Source organism: Mustela lutreola, chromosome 15 (genome assembly GCF_030435805.1).
Source record: "Mustela lutreola isolate mMusLut2 chromosome 15, mMusLut2.pri, whole genome shotgun sequence".
NCBI classification, from domain to species: Eukaryota; Metazoa; Chordata; class Mammalia; order Carnivora; family Mustelidae; genus Mustela; species Mustela lutreola.
The window spans coordinates 19,761,990-19,777,586 of NC_081304.1; the positions used below are offsets into that span (position 1 = coordinate 19,761,990).

General features: G+C 55.9%; 2 protein-coding genes across 7 annotated transcripts in view; both read right to left on the bottom strand.

The window, feature by feature from the left end:
- Window positions 1-73: 73 nt before the first annotated feature.
- NAGLU (N-acetyl-alpha-glucosaminidase) lies at window positions 74-7,179 on the bottom strand. Its single transcript, XM_059149809.1, has 6 exons — window positions 6,748-7,179; window positions 4,956-5,103; window positions 3,921-4,067; window positions 3,649-3,734; window positions 2,555-2,811; window positions 74-1,505 (listed from the first exon to the last, which is right to left on the bottom strand). The coding sequence occupies exons 1-6, from the start codon at window positions 7,134-7,136 to the stop codon at window positions 295-297; spliced, it is 2,238 nt and encodes a 745-aa protein (XP_059005792.1). The 5' UTR covers window positions 7,137-7,179; the 3' UTR covers window positions 74-294.
- A 6,758-nt stretch (window positions 7,180-13,937) lies between these two features.
- The window catches only part of ATP6V0A1 (ATPase H+ transporting V0 subunit a1), a 67,190-nt gene continuing 65,530 nt past the window's right edge, over window positions 13,938-15,597 (bottom strand). For all 6 annotated transcript variants that reach the window (XM_059149803.1, XM_059149806.1, XM_059149805.1 and 3 more), the window contains one exon: window positions 13,938-15,519. In XM_059149803.1, the coding sequence (XP_059005786.1) occupies window positions 15,426-15,519 (94 nt within the window). In that variant the 3' untranslated portion in view covers window positions 13,938-15,425. The remainder of the gene's footprint in view (window positions 15,520-15,597) is intronic.

Here is a 15,597-nt window from a genome sequence, read left to right on the forward strand (position 1 = left end):
GGGCAGGGAGAAAGAGCCTCACGCCAATGTCCATCCTATAGCCCAAGTCCTCCCAGGCATCATGGTAGTGACATTCTGAGAAGCCCAGGGGACTCACCAGTTTATTAAGTTGTATTAAAAAAGTACTTTGATCCCAAATTTGGAGAGGAGGAGGAGGGCAGCTCAACCCCCGCCCCAACTTCCCATGCCTGATCCTCTGGCAGGTTTTGAGTTCTTTTGCCGGGGCCTGAGGCCCTGGGAGCCTGCCCAGGCCTGGAATTCAGGAAAGACCACCACCCAAGGGTGGCTCATCTGTCACAAGGTCCCAGCCACCAACCGGGGGTAATATTTGAGGAAGAGCTTCTTGGCCAGGTCCACAGTGTCACCTTGGGGCTGACTGGGATACCTCTGTGTGCTGAAGACAAAGCTCTGCTCCAGCTGGAAGGCATTCTCTTCAAAATGGTGCTGCTGGAAGGGACGGCCTTGGACCAGGCTCTCAACCAGCATCTGCATGAAGAGCTCCCAGCGGGGGGCGTAGTAGCCAGCCACCAGCCCCGCCAGCTGCTTGTTGGCATAGTCTAGGATGTTGCCCTCGGGCCCCCAAAGGGTCAGCTGGTAGCGGCCGTTCTGCTCATAGAAACGGGCCTCGGTTTCGCTGACGGCGACCGCGCGGGCCTGCTCCAGCCACGTGCCCAGCAGGAAGCGGCTGTCACTAGCCAGCACTCCATCCAGGGCTGGCAGAAGCTCGTAGACCAGGATGCCAGCCGCCCTCATTAGAGGAACCAGCTCCTTGTTCAGGTAGGCGGTCCTCGCCTCCGTGTAGTACAGGCTGACCAGCTCCTGGGCCGCCTGGCGAGTCACGTCCAGCAGATCATAGCGGAAGGTGGGGCTCTTGGCTAGGGTGGGTGCGGCTGCCAGCAGCAGCCGCCAGGCCTCGAACACGGCCGATCGGTTGTACCAGACGGTGGTGACCATCTGCAGAGACGGCCTCCTGACCAGGGGGCTGCGATTGTGCCCAGTGCAGGCCTCACCAGAACAGTTGTAAACACTCCCAAGAAGCAGTCTCCAGGCGACCTCTGTCTCCTTGCTGTCGACTCCATACCGACGTGCTGCAAAGCTGGTCACCCAGGCCTCCAAATCAGCCACTGGGTCCTTCCGCCAGCCCAGCTCTGCCATGAGGGCATAGACCACTTCGTTCTGGCTGATGCCCTCCGGGGCCATGCCCGTGCCTACCATAGTGGAATTGGGGAAGAGGCGGGCTGCGGCAGGGCCCTGGTTCACGGCCTCCAGGGCCCCAAACAGACCGTGGTTACCCCCAAAGTTATGCAGCATGCACCAGATAAAGGGCTGGCCGTGGAAGGAGGCCGTGCGGAGGTACATGGGCTGGCTCTCGGCAAACAGGTCCAGAATCAAGAGGCGGCCGCGGGGCACTGCCCCCAGCACGGCTCTCACCTGGGCCGGCCCCCAGAACTGGGGCTGGTGCTGGAAGAGCCAGCCTTGGAGCAGCCACACGGCGTCAGGGTCCACTGTGGTTGGGGCAGAGGCAGGGAGACAGAGAGAGGACTGATGAGAGGCAAGAGGGTAGGGGGCCATTCACCTCGTTCTATAGATGAGGAGACCAAGGTCCAGAGAAGTTAAATGACTCGATCACAGTTGGCAAGCTTTATGAAGCTTTGAAATTACCAGAAGGGGGCGCCTGGGTGGCTCGATGGGTTAAGCCTCCGCCTTCAGCTCAGGTCCTGATTTCAGGCTTCCCGGGATAGAGCCCTGCATCAGCCCCGCATCGAGCTCTCTGCTCAGCAGGGAGCCTGCTTCTCCCTCTCTCTCTGCCTGCCTCTCTGCCTACTTGTGATCTCTCTCTCTCTCTCTCTGTCAAATAAATAAATAGATAATCTTTTAAAAAAATTACCCAGAAGGCTAGTTATAACATGTGCCTGGGCCCAAGCCCGAGTCATTCCGATTCAGGAGAATGTGCAGACCCGACAGGCTCTGGGACAAGGCTGAGGCCACAGGGCCTGGACCACAGTGCTCTCAGAGCAGCCTAAGCCAATGTGCTCCCTTCCTGGCTGACATGGAGGCCTCCTCACCCAGCCACTGCTGACCTGACCCCTCTCTGCCCCACCCTGTAAGTGGCAGGACAAAGCACTGGGTTCCTGGAGGACCAGGAAGGGCACCCACTGGCTTTGAACACATCCCCTAACCTCTGGCCCGCATTACCTACCTCAGCTCGGAGGCAGAGGCCAAATGAAATATTTGCAATAGCCAGCACTTAATGGCACTTTACTCTGGGCCAGGCATTATTCTGCTTATGAGGCAGCCCCATTTTACAGATGAAGCCACTGAGGCACTGGGTGGGAGATAACTTGTTGCAAGTCACACAGGCCAAAGTTCGAGCAGGCTGTCTGGCTCCAGAGCTCATCTCCCACCCACAGTATGGTTAACTGAGACGGTGTATGTGTGCAAGTGCTTGGTAAACGGTCAAGTGCTGTCTTTTTTTCCCTGACCTCTGCCACACCCATGTCCCTGAGGGTTGGGGGTAGGGGGCTCGCCTTCCCGGCTCTCCCTGGTACCGAACCTGTGATCATGGCCTGGTAGACGGAGGCTGTGGCTGCGGCAAGGTAGGAGGGCTCCGAGGAGGGGGGCAGCATCTCGTTGAAAGTGTCGGCCCCATAAATGTGATCTGTGCCAAACTCCTTGGTCAGCTCCCGCAGGAAGAGGCTCCCAATGACAGGGAAGAGAGGGTCTTCTGGAGCCAAGAGGAAGGAGCAGGAATAGGAGCAGTTGAAGTGTCCCCAGCTGCCCAGCTGGGTGACGTTGATCTGAGGGAACACCCTGGTGGGAGAGGGAGCAGGGGGCAATCCAAACATTTACTGGAGGCTGATACAGATTTCACCAGCAGCCTCCCTGGCTTATCTGCAGTTCCTGGAACACATTCCAGTCTCTTGTGCCCCCGTGCCTTTGCACAGACTGTGTCCTGTGGCTGGAATCCTTTTCTCCTCCCTCCCTGCTTATGTAGCTGGTTACTTCTCAACATCCTTTGAGTTTCATCTCATCTGTAAAGCTTCTGTTCTCTCCCCTCCCCCCCCAACCAGCTGAAACAAGCAACACTCATTTTTCAATGCTTGGCCCAGGGCTGCCTCTGCTCTGAGGCCTGGCTGCCCCTCTTCCCCAGGCAGAAGGGGCCTAAACAGAGAAGTGGACCCACATATATTTCTGCCCATATCACTATACGGTATGGCCCTGCCAACCTCTCACACAGCAGGGGTGGAACTCAATGCACCTTCATCGCTACATCCCCACGACCCAGCACAGAGCCTGGTCTGACAAGCACTTGCTGAATGTAAGAATGAGGCTCTTGCTACCCAGCCGGGAGGGGAGGGGGTGGCCAGCCAGACCAGCAGCAGTGCACTAAGCCCTGTAACAATGGTGGGAAGCGGGTGTTCATGGGCGCGGAGGAGGTGCTAACAAGGCTGGGGGCCCCAGCAAGGCTATCTGAAGAAGCGGGGGGGGTTTCCTCAGCTGGGCCTCGGAGACTTTTCCCAGCCACAAGAGAGGAAGGCCAGGAATCAAGCCCAGGCCCACATCCAGAGCTTCACATTTTGCAGGAAAAAAATAAATTCCCCCTCAAGCCAAGTCCAAGGGCAGGGTAGGGTGAGGGGGGGACATTACCTGGTGAGAGCCTTGGGGACGTGCCCTGCAAAGGCAGGCAACACCGGGATCATGCCAAAGGAGCGCATGCGGTCCAGGATCCGATGCTGGAGGGAACGGAGGGGGAAGGCGATGGGCATGGCCTTGAGGCGGAGGCCCTCACTCCCCCACGGCACACTGAGTCCCCAAGGCCTAGTTAAGAGCCCCAAGGCTGGCCAAAGACCCACCCCTCCTCGGCCCAGGACTACGTGGCACTGTCCAATGCTGCCCCCTTTCCTTCCCAGTCCTTTTACCTGCAGGTACAGCTGTTTGAGGTGCCAGGAGCGAGGCAGGGGGCCACCCCACGTGTGCAGGTTGCCCATGCGCTCCCAGGCCAGGAAGGCAGGGCCAGTGAAGTACTCATCAATCTCCGACTGGGTCAGGCCCAAGGCCAGGTACACCTGAGGAGGAGGGCGAGCCCCACACATAAACACAGGTGAATACATTCATCCCTACTCAGTAATTCATGTGCTCAACGCTCACTCATCTCTTCTCTGGGCTGAGCCCTAGCGTTACTAAGACAAAATGTGACCCTTGCCGGGAGCCCACAGTCCAGGAGAAACAGGCCTGTGAACAAGGGAGTTGACTTATCGGTCAGTTTTGCTGCAAGAGTGAGGTGAGGCACAAACGGGCTCTCCCCAAAATGGGGAAGGGGTCTTAGAAAGCTTCACAGAGCGAGGCGGGCCAGAATGACGGGTTAGGCCAGCTCTGCAGGGAGACTAAAGAACCCATCAACCCTCCCCGCCCCCACCTCCAGCAGCCAGAGCCCTCAGGGCCCTGGCACGGAAGCCCCCAGGCCAGGGGGATGCCTGCAGCGGAGGGGAGCTCCTCCGTGTGTTGACAGGAGCAGGTCTCTCCCAGATTTGCATCTCAGAAAGGACACTGGTGGAACTTAAGAGCCAGGAGTCCTGTTCAGAGGCTCTTGAGGGGTTAGGAGTGGGGGTCATCCAGGGAGAGGGGGCAACAGCCTGCACTGGGGCCATGAAAAAGGATAAAGACGATGAGGCAGATCAAGGGCTGCCGATAAGACAGAACCCATGGAAGCAGCGGCCTGACCAGCTGTGGGGATGGGGAGAGAGGGAAGCCCGACTCCTTAGCATTTCTAGTGGGGTGCTGGGGTCCAGCTCCGAGCAAGTGCTCCTCTGTGTTCGGCTCAGCAATGGAAGCCTGCTTCTGGACAGCTTGGGCCATCATGCACGCCATGAACACCTCTAAAGTCTTTATTCTGTGTGTCAGACCCTGCCTGGGCTGTGGGGATGCAGGGACCCAGAGGAGAGGGGGACACACACCCGCTGCCAGATGGCCTCCTGGCCGCTCCAGGCCAGTGCCAGGTTGATGCCATTCAGTGCCATCCAGTCCAGCTCCCGCTCCCAGCGGGCCCAGTCCCACCACACGAAGGAGTAGCTGTGTGTGCACACATTCTGGTAATAGCGGTACCTGCCAGGGGGGAGGGGGACAGGGTGGGTTTGAGCTGCATCATGACTCTGAGCGTAGAGGGTCCCCCAAACTCTGAGTGTCCCTTTCCCTGAAAACAAGGCCCCCCACCCCAGATCGAGCTCAGACAGGAGGAGTTGTGGCCGTCCACTCCTTCACTCTCGGACCCAGTACTGAGACTCAGTACTGAGACGCTGAGACTCAGTACTGAGGCAGGAGGGAAGGGAGGCTCGGGAGACAAGGTGACCCAAGTAAAGCCATTCTGGAAAACTACAACGCCCCACTCCCTCCAGTAGTAAAAGCTGCAAAAGTTGGACATTCTTAAAATTGCTCCCCATGGGTAATTCCACAACCCGAATCACAACCTTAAAACAATGGAAAAACCTTTTTTAAAAAGATTTTATTTAATTGACAGAGATCACAAGCAGGCAGAGGAGGCAGGTGGAGAGAGGGGGATGCAAGTCCCCTGCTGAGCAGAGAGCCTGATGCGGGGCTCCATCCCAGGACCCTGGGATCATGACCTGAGCCAAAGGCAAAGGCTCTAACCCACTGAGCCATCCAGGCACCCCTAAAATAATGGAAAAATTAACCACCCAAGTAAAGGTTAAACCCAAAGTTAGGGGCGACTGGGTGGCTCAGTCAGCTAACCATCTGTCTTCGGCTCAGGTCATGATCTCAGGGTCCTGGGATCAAGCCTCACGTTGGGCTCCCTGCTCAGCGGGGGGCCTGCTTCTCCCTCTCCCTCTGCCCTGCCCCCTTGCTCACACTCACTCAAGTCACTCTCTCAAATAAATAAAATCTTTAAAACACCCAAAGTTAAAAAGTAAGCCTCTTTCTACGTGGATAGCTAATTTGAGAAACAAAAAACGCTTCATCTGGGATGAGAGATGGCTCATTTGTGAAGTAGCACCTTTCTGACTTCTAGACTTCATAAATCTTTGTCCCTTCTCTAAACGGCTTGTTCTTGAACCTTTCTTCCCAGATGCCAAGAACTTTCTTATGAGGGGCCTGATGCCCTCCCATTCGGGGCCTGGGCCTCCCAGTTGTTCTGAGGTGCCCCTAGCCGCAGCCAGGCAGGAGTCCCGGAGAGCGCACTGGATCTCCTGTCAACTCTTCCAGAGCCCCCCTCTGCACAGTGGTTAAGTGCTCCACGGCAACGCTGGTCCCTGTCCTGGAAGGGGGGGGGGGGTCCCCTCCCCACATGTGGAGACGGAAGTGTGAGCACCTCCCTGCAGTGGGACAAGCGCCAGCATGGAGGCTGTGAGGCGGTGGGTGTCATTCCTCGGGCAGCATCTTCCAAGAGAAGGTGGAAGGAAAGGAATAGCATTTTCTGGCCACTAACTGTGCACCACACATTCTACGCCCGTCACGGGGCAGATCCTCACGACCAACACTGCGCGATAGATGTCACTGTTTCCATTTTTCAGATGAGCCAGTTGAGGCTCTGAGAGGCTACGTGACTTATTCAAGAGCGACCCTATGGCCGGCGCTAGGATCAGTCTCGGTGCCCTATCTAGAGCGGGGCGCGGCCGGGCCTTTGAGAGAAGGGCGCCCCGTGGCGGAAGGTGGGAGGCAGGTGCAGGCGGCCGCCGGGGGTGGGGCGTACGGGGGGCGGTGTGGGACCCCGCGGGCAGGCGCGCCTCGTACCTGTTGGGCGTGGCCTCGGTCAGCTCCTCCGGCACTGCGGGCAGCGGCTCCGGCAGGCGCAGCTGAGAGCCGGACCAGGCCACGTGGCAGCCGCAGAAATCGCGTAGGTAGCGGTGCAGCCCCGCGGCGGCGGCCACGCCGGTGGAGCCGAGCACCCGCACCGGCGCCCCGGCGCCGCCGCCGCCGCTCAAGCGGTAGGTGTCCAGGCCGGACTCGGCCGCCAGGGAGCGCTGCACCGACACCGAGAAGGCGGCCGCGGGCCCGGGCCCCAGCAGCCGGGCCAGCAGCTCCCGCACGGCCGCCGCCTCCCGGGCCTCGTCCCCGGCCGAGCCGCCCGCGGCGGCCAGGACCAGGAAGCCCAGGACTGCGGCGACAGCTGCTGCCTCCATGGTCCTGCGGTCTCGGGCTGGCCCGGGGCCCGCGGGGCATCAATTGCGACTTGACTAGGGGGCGGGACGGCCCGCGCCCAATCAGCTGCAGGTCTCAGACCACGTGGCGCAGAAGGTAGCGCCCCAGCCTGGTGGGGAAAGACCGCGCTTCCGGGTCCCAGACCCGAGTCCCGGGGGTGTCTCCTGACGGCTCGTGGTGTGGGAGCGCGTGACCCGTGTCGTCAAAAGCTCGGGCTGTGACCCGGTGCCCTTCAGAAGCGTCTTCAGGTACAGTTGTACCTGAAGAGCTTTCACACTGTCTTCCATCCAGCAACTGCCCAACAGATTTTTATTTGGAGTTTTATTTTGTGCCAGATACAGGCACTCTCCTCTAGGAAAAACCTAGAAACTGAATACTTACATATATTGAAAGGAATCCGGACGCCTGAGTGGCTCAGTCCTTTAAGCTTCTGACTCTTTAATTTTGGCCCAGGTCATGATCTCAGGGTTGTGGGATCTGGCTCCCCACTGGCTTCAGAAGGGAGTCTGCTTGAGCTTCTCTCTCTCTTTCTCCCTCTGCCCCCCTCCCCCTTCCCGCTCAAGTGCTCTAATAAATTCATTTACTCCTAAAAAGAATTGAAAGGAATCTATTCAAAGTTCGCCCGCTGGCCCACCCCAGCAAAGCTAACAGACAAAACTCACAGGTGTCCACTTGCCTCTCTTTTTCTCTGTGCTCTCCATCCTCGGAAAGTAGACCCCCCAACTACGGAGCATATTCTCTCCCCATATCCCAGATGAGCCCGGGACAGAGCCCCTCAGAGAACCTGCCATCTCCTGCTCTACCTGGCCAAGTGTCGCAACCCTCTCACATCCTTCAAAACCCCTTAAAAGATCCAGCCTGTCAGAAACTCAGGTGACTTCTCTGGGAAGTCTGGCCCCTTTCCTCCCTGGGAGAATAGACGAGCTCTGTCCTGCTTGTTCCTCTGCTCTTTTGCAATTCATTGCCCTGGACACTGGCCACTGTAACATAAAGTTGTGATGCTGTGAAGAAACACAATAGGTACCTGGCCTAAGACTTCCAAAAGGAAGCAACATTTAATATGAATTAAATTGGGATTGACTAGGAAAGGAGGGAGGAGAGAGCATTCCCGGCAGAGAAAATGTATGTATGAAGACTGGGGGCGCCTGGGTGGCTCAGTGGGTTAAGCCTCTGCCTTCAGCTCAGGTCATGGTCTCAGAGTCCTGGGATCCCTGCTCAGCGGGGAGCCTGCTTTTCCCCTTCTCTCTGCCTGCCTCTCTGCCTACTTGTGATCTTTCTCTCTGTCAGATAAATAAATAAAATATATTTTTTTAAAAGACTAGAGAAGAGTAAAGAAAGAGCTGGGCGGATTTGAGGAACTAAAAGATCAGGAAGTGGAAGGAGATAGGTCATGTGAATCTGGACTGACCATGGTGGGACAGGGCAGGGGCGTGGGGGAACGGGTGGGGGTGTGGTCAAAGGCTCTCTGTTTGATCCTTAAAGGGTAGCCGAAACAGGACAGGTGGACCCCATATCTTCATTGTACCTCCTGGGAAACTGACAGCCAGAGAAAGGAAGTGACGTGGCTGAGATCAGTAACCAGTAGGAGAACATGTTTAGGACTAGAACCTGGACCTCCTAACTCCCACTGTTCTTGCCACCGTTCCCAAATGATGCAACTTTTCAGGCTGCGCGCTGGGCCCTTTGGGAGGACCACACTCCCTAAGAGGATTCTGGGTCCTTTTGGAGGCAGAGGTAGCTTTTTCTAAAGTGTTGGGCCTGAGTGAACTGCTGAGAGAAAGGGGAGGGGTCAGAGGAAGAGTCGCCAGGGCAGAGAATCCAGAGTCCGAACCAAAAGAGAACATGGGAGTTCAAAGAGCTCTTTTCCTCCTCCTCTGTCCCCTCCCGGGCCACAGGCAGGAACTGCAGGCCCTCTGCCTTGTTCCCAGGTCAGTGAGCAGCTCTGGCTCCCTGTCAGTTTCTGGTACCAGAAGGTTCCCACCGTTTCCCTGGGAGCAGCTCCAAGACTAGCCCAGAGAGCTGTGCCCTCCTGGGGCCATAGCCTATACCTCCCCCCTCCCCCGCTTCTCTCCACTCCCCTCCAGTCTCCCCTCCAAACGCTCTTTGCTCCAGGTAAGACTTGTCAGATTTCCCTACCGGGAACACTTGACCAGCATTTCTGGGTTTTAGGGCACACAAGGGTTGGGGGAGTTGGGCCGCAGGTTGTCAGGGCGCCTCTCTGTGGGATGTGGCTTCATCCAGAGTGGTGGGGGCTGCCTGAAGCAGAGAAAGATTAGGACGGGTTTGGTAGAGCCTTCAAGGCCCGAGCTCATGGATGCTTGGGCAGGAGCTTCGAGGATTACTCCGGACAAGTCATACTGTCTCTGTTCATCTTCCCCATCAGGCTGGGAACTCTCTGCAGACAGTAGGGGGCTGATCGAAGAAATTAAGGTACATCAACTGGATGAAGCATTTTTAAGCATTTGCTTAAAAAAAAAGTGGGGAGGGGGCGCCTGGGTGGCTCAGTGGTTTAAGGCCGCTGCCTTCGGCTCAGGTCATGATCCCCGGGTCCTGGGATCGAGCCCCGCATCGGGCTCTCTGCTCAGCGGGGAGCCTGCTTCCTCCTCTCTCTCTCTCTCTGCCTGCCTCTCTGCCTACTTGTGATCTCTGTCAAATAAATAAATAAAATCTTTTAAAAAAAAAAAGTGGGGGGATAAGGACAATGTGTGGTGTTAACGTTCTGCAAATCATATATACATATTTATATATTTTTTAATTTTTGTTTTAAGATTTATTTACCTGCCAGAGAGAGAACACAAGCAGGGGGCGTGAGAGAGGAAGCAGCAAGCTTCCTGCAGAGCAGGGAGCCAGATACAGGGCTTGATCCCAGGACCCTGGGATCATGACCTGAGCAGAAGGCAGATACTTAATTAACATCTCAGCCACCCAGGTGCCCCTATATATTTATATTTAAAGGCCAAACTAGTGGGTATAGCAAACTCCCACTTGTGCCTTTTTTTTTTTTTTTTTTTTTTAAGGGCCACGAAAACAGTGGTTGCCCTGGGTGGGGCACTGGGACTTTCGGGGTGGGAGGAGGGCTTTTATAATAGGGCCTTTTGTTCTGCCTGATCATTTTACCATGACACTTTTGCAGTTAACATGTGTGGAACGAGTGAGCTGGGCTCTCTGCTCTCCACCTGTCTCCTCTTTTGTTCCTGGCCTACCTGACCTTCTGCCTACACACCCCAGAATACCTTCAGGGTCACTTACCCCTTTCTGCCTGTCATCACTGCCTATAGGATCCCACCACCTTGTGTGGGAGGAGAAATGTGTGGCTCCTTCCTTGTCTCACCACCAGGGGCCAGCCCACACCCAGGACATGCCTTGGGCCCGCTGGGGAGCTGGGAGAGCAGGCAGGTCATTGAGAATCTGAGATCTGAGAGGAGCTCCAAGGAATGCCCCTTCTACCCAGGGCTCCTGGGAGCAGAAAGAGGTGCAGTCCTACCCAGGCCCCCAGTGAAGGACAGGATGAGAGGGAGGTCCTGAAAATGCTGATGGACTTGTCTCCTACAGCACCCAGCCACCCTCTCCCACCCTCATTCCAGTACCTCAAAGTGGGGCACTCCCCGGACAGGAGCACAGACTCACTCAGCAGAGGTCTGCGGTGCAGGGGTTTCATAAGAAGGGGATCAGGATACATGATGTGCCCCTTAAACATAGGAGCAGTGGCTCCATCCTGTTCCCTGCCCATACCCCAGGGCTCCTGGGACTCCCCGCCAGCCCCACTTCCATGGCTCCGTTCCTGGCTCAGTCCATCTTTAGCTGGCTGGGCTGGAGGCAGCCCAAGGCCACTAGATCCCAGAAGTTCCGCTTAGGCAATGACCTGCCAAGCCAGGTCTTTTCCAATGGGCAAGGGAGGTATTTCTCCCCATGGAAGCCCTAGGTCTCTCACCCCCTGCCCCACTTTATTGACACATACCATAAGTTTACCAATTTAAATGTTCATTCAGGGGCGCCTGGGTGGCTCAGTCAGCTAAGTGTCTCCCTTTGGCTCAGGTCATGACCCCAGGGTTCTAGGATTGAGCCCACATCCGGTCCCACATCAGACTCCTTGCTCAGCGGGGAGCCTGCTTCTCCCTCTCCCTCTGTCTGCCGCTCCCCCTGCTTGTGTGCTGTCAAATAATCTTAAAAAAATAAACGTTCAATTCAGCAATTTTTTAGTAAATTCAGTTGTGCAACTGTCACTATAATTTTACATCTTCATCATTCCCCAAAAGAAACACTATACCTACTAGCAGTCACTGATGTCATTTTAATTGGGTCCCAGCCCATCCGGTTGCCAGTCTACTCTCTGTCTCTACGGATCTGCCACCCATTCCAGACATTTCACATTAAAGGAATCACACGTTATTTGGTCTCGCATCTGGCTTCTTAGCTTGATGCTTTTTTTTTTTTTTTTTTAAGTTTTTATTTATTTATTTGAGTGAGAGAATGAGCAGGGAGAGCAGCAGAGGGAGAGGAAGAAGCAGGCCTCCCACTGAGCAGGGAGCCCGATGTGGGGCTCGATCCCAAGAGCCTGGGATCATGACCTGAGCCAAAGGCAGCCACTCAACTGAGTCACTCAGGAGCCCCTAGATTCAATGTTTTAAAAATTGCCAGAGCTGCTTTCTGAAGGAGCTGCACCATTTCCAATCCCTCAGCCCCACACTGCAGTTCCAATTCCTCTGCATCCTTGTCCACAATTTTAATTTTCCCTTTATTCCTGCCTTTCATGGCGGGCTTGATGTGGCAGATCTTCTTATGGTTTTGATTTGAGTTTCCCTAATGATGCTAAGAATCTTTTCATGGGCTAATTGTTCATTTGTGTAGTTTTCTTCCTAGAAATGTTTACTCAAATCCTTTCCTTTTTTAAATTAAAAGTTAATGTTTTTACCTTTTATTTTTTTAAGATTTTTTTAAATAAATTAAAAAAAATTATTTATTTGACAGAGAATGCACACAAGCAGGGGGAGGGGCAGAGGAAGAGGGAGAAGGAAAAGGAGATTCCAAGCTGAGCAAGGAGCCTAGGATCCATCCCAGGACCCTAGGATCATGACCTGAGCCAAAGGCAGACATTTAAGCCACTGAGCCACCTAGGCTTCCCTAACTTTACCTTTTATTAAAAAAAATTTTTTTTTAAAAGACTTTATGTATTTGACAGACAGAGATCACAAGTAGGCAGAGAGGCAGGTAGAGAGAGATGAGTAAGTAGGCTTGCCGCTGAGCAGAGAGCCCGATGTGGGGCTTGATCCTAGGACCCTGGGATCATGACCTGAGCCGAAGGCAGAGGCTTTAACCCATTGAGCCACCCAGGTGCACCTAATTTTACCTTTTAAATTAAGTTATTTAGGGGTGCCTGGGTGGTTAGACGTCTGCCTTCAGCTCAAGATTTGGGACTCTCAACCGACTGAGCCACCCAGGCGGCCCTAAGGCTCTTATCTTTCCTTTTTTGTTAAGATTTACTTATTTGAGAGAGAGAGAGAGGTGGGAGGTGGGGCTGGGGCAGAGGAAGAGGGAGATAAACTCAAGCAGACGCTGCACTGAGTGCTGAGTCCAATGCCAGGCTTGATCTCCCAGCCCTGAGATCAGGACCTGGGCTGAAACAACAGTCGGACACTTAACCCTCTGGCCCCCTGGGCGCCCCTCTTTTATCTGGTTGTCGCTTTGCTTTTAGGGTTGTATCTAAAAATCATCCCCTAACCCAAGCTCACGAAAACATTCTCCTGGAATTCCCCGTAGGAATTTTAGTTTTTAACTTTTACATTGAGAAAAAAATGTAGCCTACTTTGAGTTCATTTTAAATACGGTGTGGGGGCTGCCGTCCAAATGTGTTCGTTCGCACGAGGATACCCAGTTGTACAAATACCACTTGTTCAAGACTGTTCTTTCCACACTGAACTGTCCTGGCCCCTTTGTGGAAGCTCAATCTCCCACAAAGTAAATTTACTTCTGGACTCTCATTCCACTGATTCCAAATCTCTCTCCTTTTGAGTCGGTAACGGAGCAGAGGCTGAAAGCGCTCCGCCCCATGAAGGCTCGACCTGCGGGGGCCTGAAGCCAGGTGCGGGTGCGGCACTCACGGGCCTGTTCCGGGGTAGGTGGCCTGTGGGGAGGAGAGGGCTCGAGGAAGGGGAATATGAAACAGGGTGTTCCTGCCCCTCCTCGCCCCGCCTCACCCCTCCCGAGCAGCAGCTGTTGGCCTGCTGCTCACATTCCTCCGCAGCCCTGTCCTGGAGGCCCCAGGAGGAATGGGGAGGAAGAATGTGGGTGCCTGATACGGCAGTTAGGAGGGAGACCTCGCCCTCCCTGCCCGCCCCGCCTGCTGCCTCTTCAGCCACCTGCCGACTTCAGCACCTCACATCCTCCTGCTGCCCTGAGGAACCCCACGCAGAGTCTCCACTTACACCAAGGCCAAGGGCATCAGGGATCAGAAGGGCCAGGCTACTGAGTCCTGGGAAGCACACTTGCAGAAGAGGCAGATGCGGGTGGGCAGCTGCCCAGGCCCCCTCTTCCCCTGCCCAGTGGGGGGGCAGTGTAGGAAAGGAAGAGGAGGACAGGTCCCTAAGTCCCTCCCCACCGGAGCTATCTGCAGAGCTGCTGGGCTCGAGGGAGGGGAAGGCGCCTGGGAAACGTGAGAGGTGAGAATTTCACAAACTGTCTGGCCTGCAGCTGTGGCCTCTGATCACAGGGAAGCAGACGTGCTGGGGGAGGGGCAGGGGCGTGGGCACAGGGGCTGTGGGCACAAGGACAGGCAGGCTCCCTGGTAGAGTCAAACACACTTTATTTAGCATAGGAATACGTGAACAGAAGGGCCTTGGGCAGGGTTCCTAAGAGCTCTGCTTCAAACCCTGCTGTAAACAGAGCAAAGGTCACATGTAAACCACGGGGCCCAGAGGGGAGGGGGGCTCAACACAGGGCCACACTGGCCAGCACACAGGAAGCTCGGGTGGCCCATGCCCAGGAGAGGCTCTAAGTGCCTCACTCAGAAAAGCCCGGGTGGGTGGAGCACAGGGCCCTGGCCAATTCACGGGATTATCTCCTCCACTGGGGGCCCAGGGTTCAATTTAGCTGAAGCAGCCTGGGCTGCTGTGTCAACACATGATTAAAGGCCCTGAAAGCCATAGCCCAGCATGGGGATGACCGGAGAGGTGGTCCCCTGGGGGGTGCTGCCCATCCGCCCACAGGGTAAGGCCCCGCAGCTCTCACAAGCAGCGCACTGCAGCCCTGGCCCAGCCTCCCACTGACAGACTGTAAATGGCCCTGACCTTCACTGCCCAGGACCAGGACCGCACTCCCTTGACCAGGGTCCCCAGTAGAAGTGCAGAGGGGCACTGGGGGGCAGAGAAGGCAGGTCTGCCGGCAGAACCACCCTGGATGACTATGGTCCTGACCTAGAGACTCATGATTAGGGGTAGGGGAATGTCTTGGGGACTGCGCCAGGAAAACAGCACCAGTTCGAAGCCTCTGCCCTGAGGGCCTGCTTGCGGCAGGGCCTGCAGCTCCGCCTGAGAAGCCACAGGAGAGTCTCTCTGCGCAGAGACCCAGCTGTGCTGTTGTGCCGGGTACACAGCAGTAGGGAGAAGGAGGGGATTCTGGGAGGGAGGAGAGGGCGAGGATTAGGGAGGTGGTGTGCGGTCCCCGGGGACTCTTGGGAGTGACAGGGCGAAGCCACACACAGCGGCACAGTCGGGTCCAGCTGAATTCCTGATTAACAACTGCCCTGAAGACCAGACGGGATGGGCAGAGGACAGCAACACCACCTCCTGGACCCTCTCCCTGCTAACACAAGAGTGGGGTGTGTTAAAGGGCACCCCTGCCCCCAACCGGTAACTAGAATGGCAGGGAGGGGGGCTCCAAGTCCTGGTATATATAGGGACGGCGCTCCTTCCGTGGGCTTCGGGCTCAAGTGTAAAATGCACAAACTTGTTCATCACCGGGGGACAGAGAAGGGGCTGCCTCTGGCTGGACGGAGGCTGGGAGGGCAAGGCCAGTGCCCAGTGGGTAGGAGTGACAGCCAGAGCCCGGCTTCTCTCTAGAAAATCACTACACTACACATGACGTTGGCGGTGGCGGAGGACCCAGGGAGGGACGGATCTATCTAAATGACTCACAGGTGGCTGGGGGAGGGGTGGCGGGGGTGACACAAATACCCCGATACCCAGGGAACACGACCAACAGGCAAGAGGCGCACAGCTAACCACTGTGGCAGGAGTGGGGAGGGCAGCCTGCCGGCACACAGCCGCACGACGGGCTCACTCGTCAAACTTCCCTTCCCGAATGTGCTCGAAGGAGAAGGGTAGGAACTTGAAACCGGTTCCGCTGTAGAATTTATTCTGGAACTCGACCCTGGGGAAAGGGAAAAGGAAAGCCATCATTCCACAGAATCCTTTTGGGGCTTCCCAGGGGCTAAAAGGAAGCTCTGAC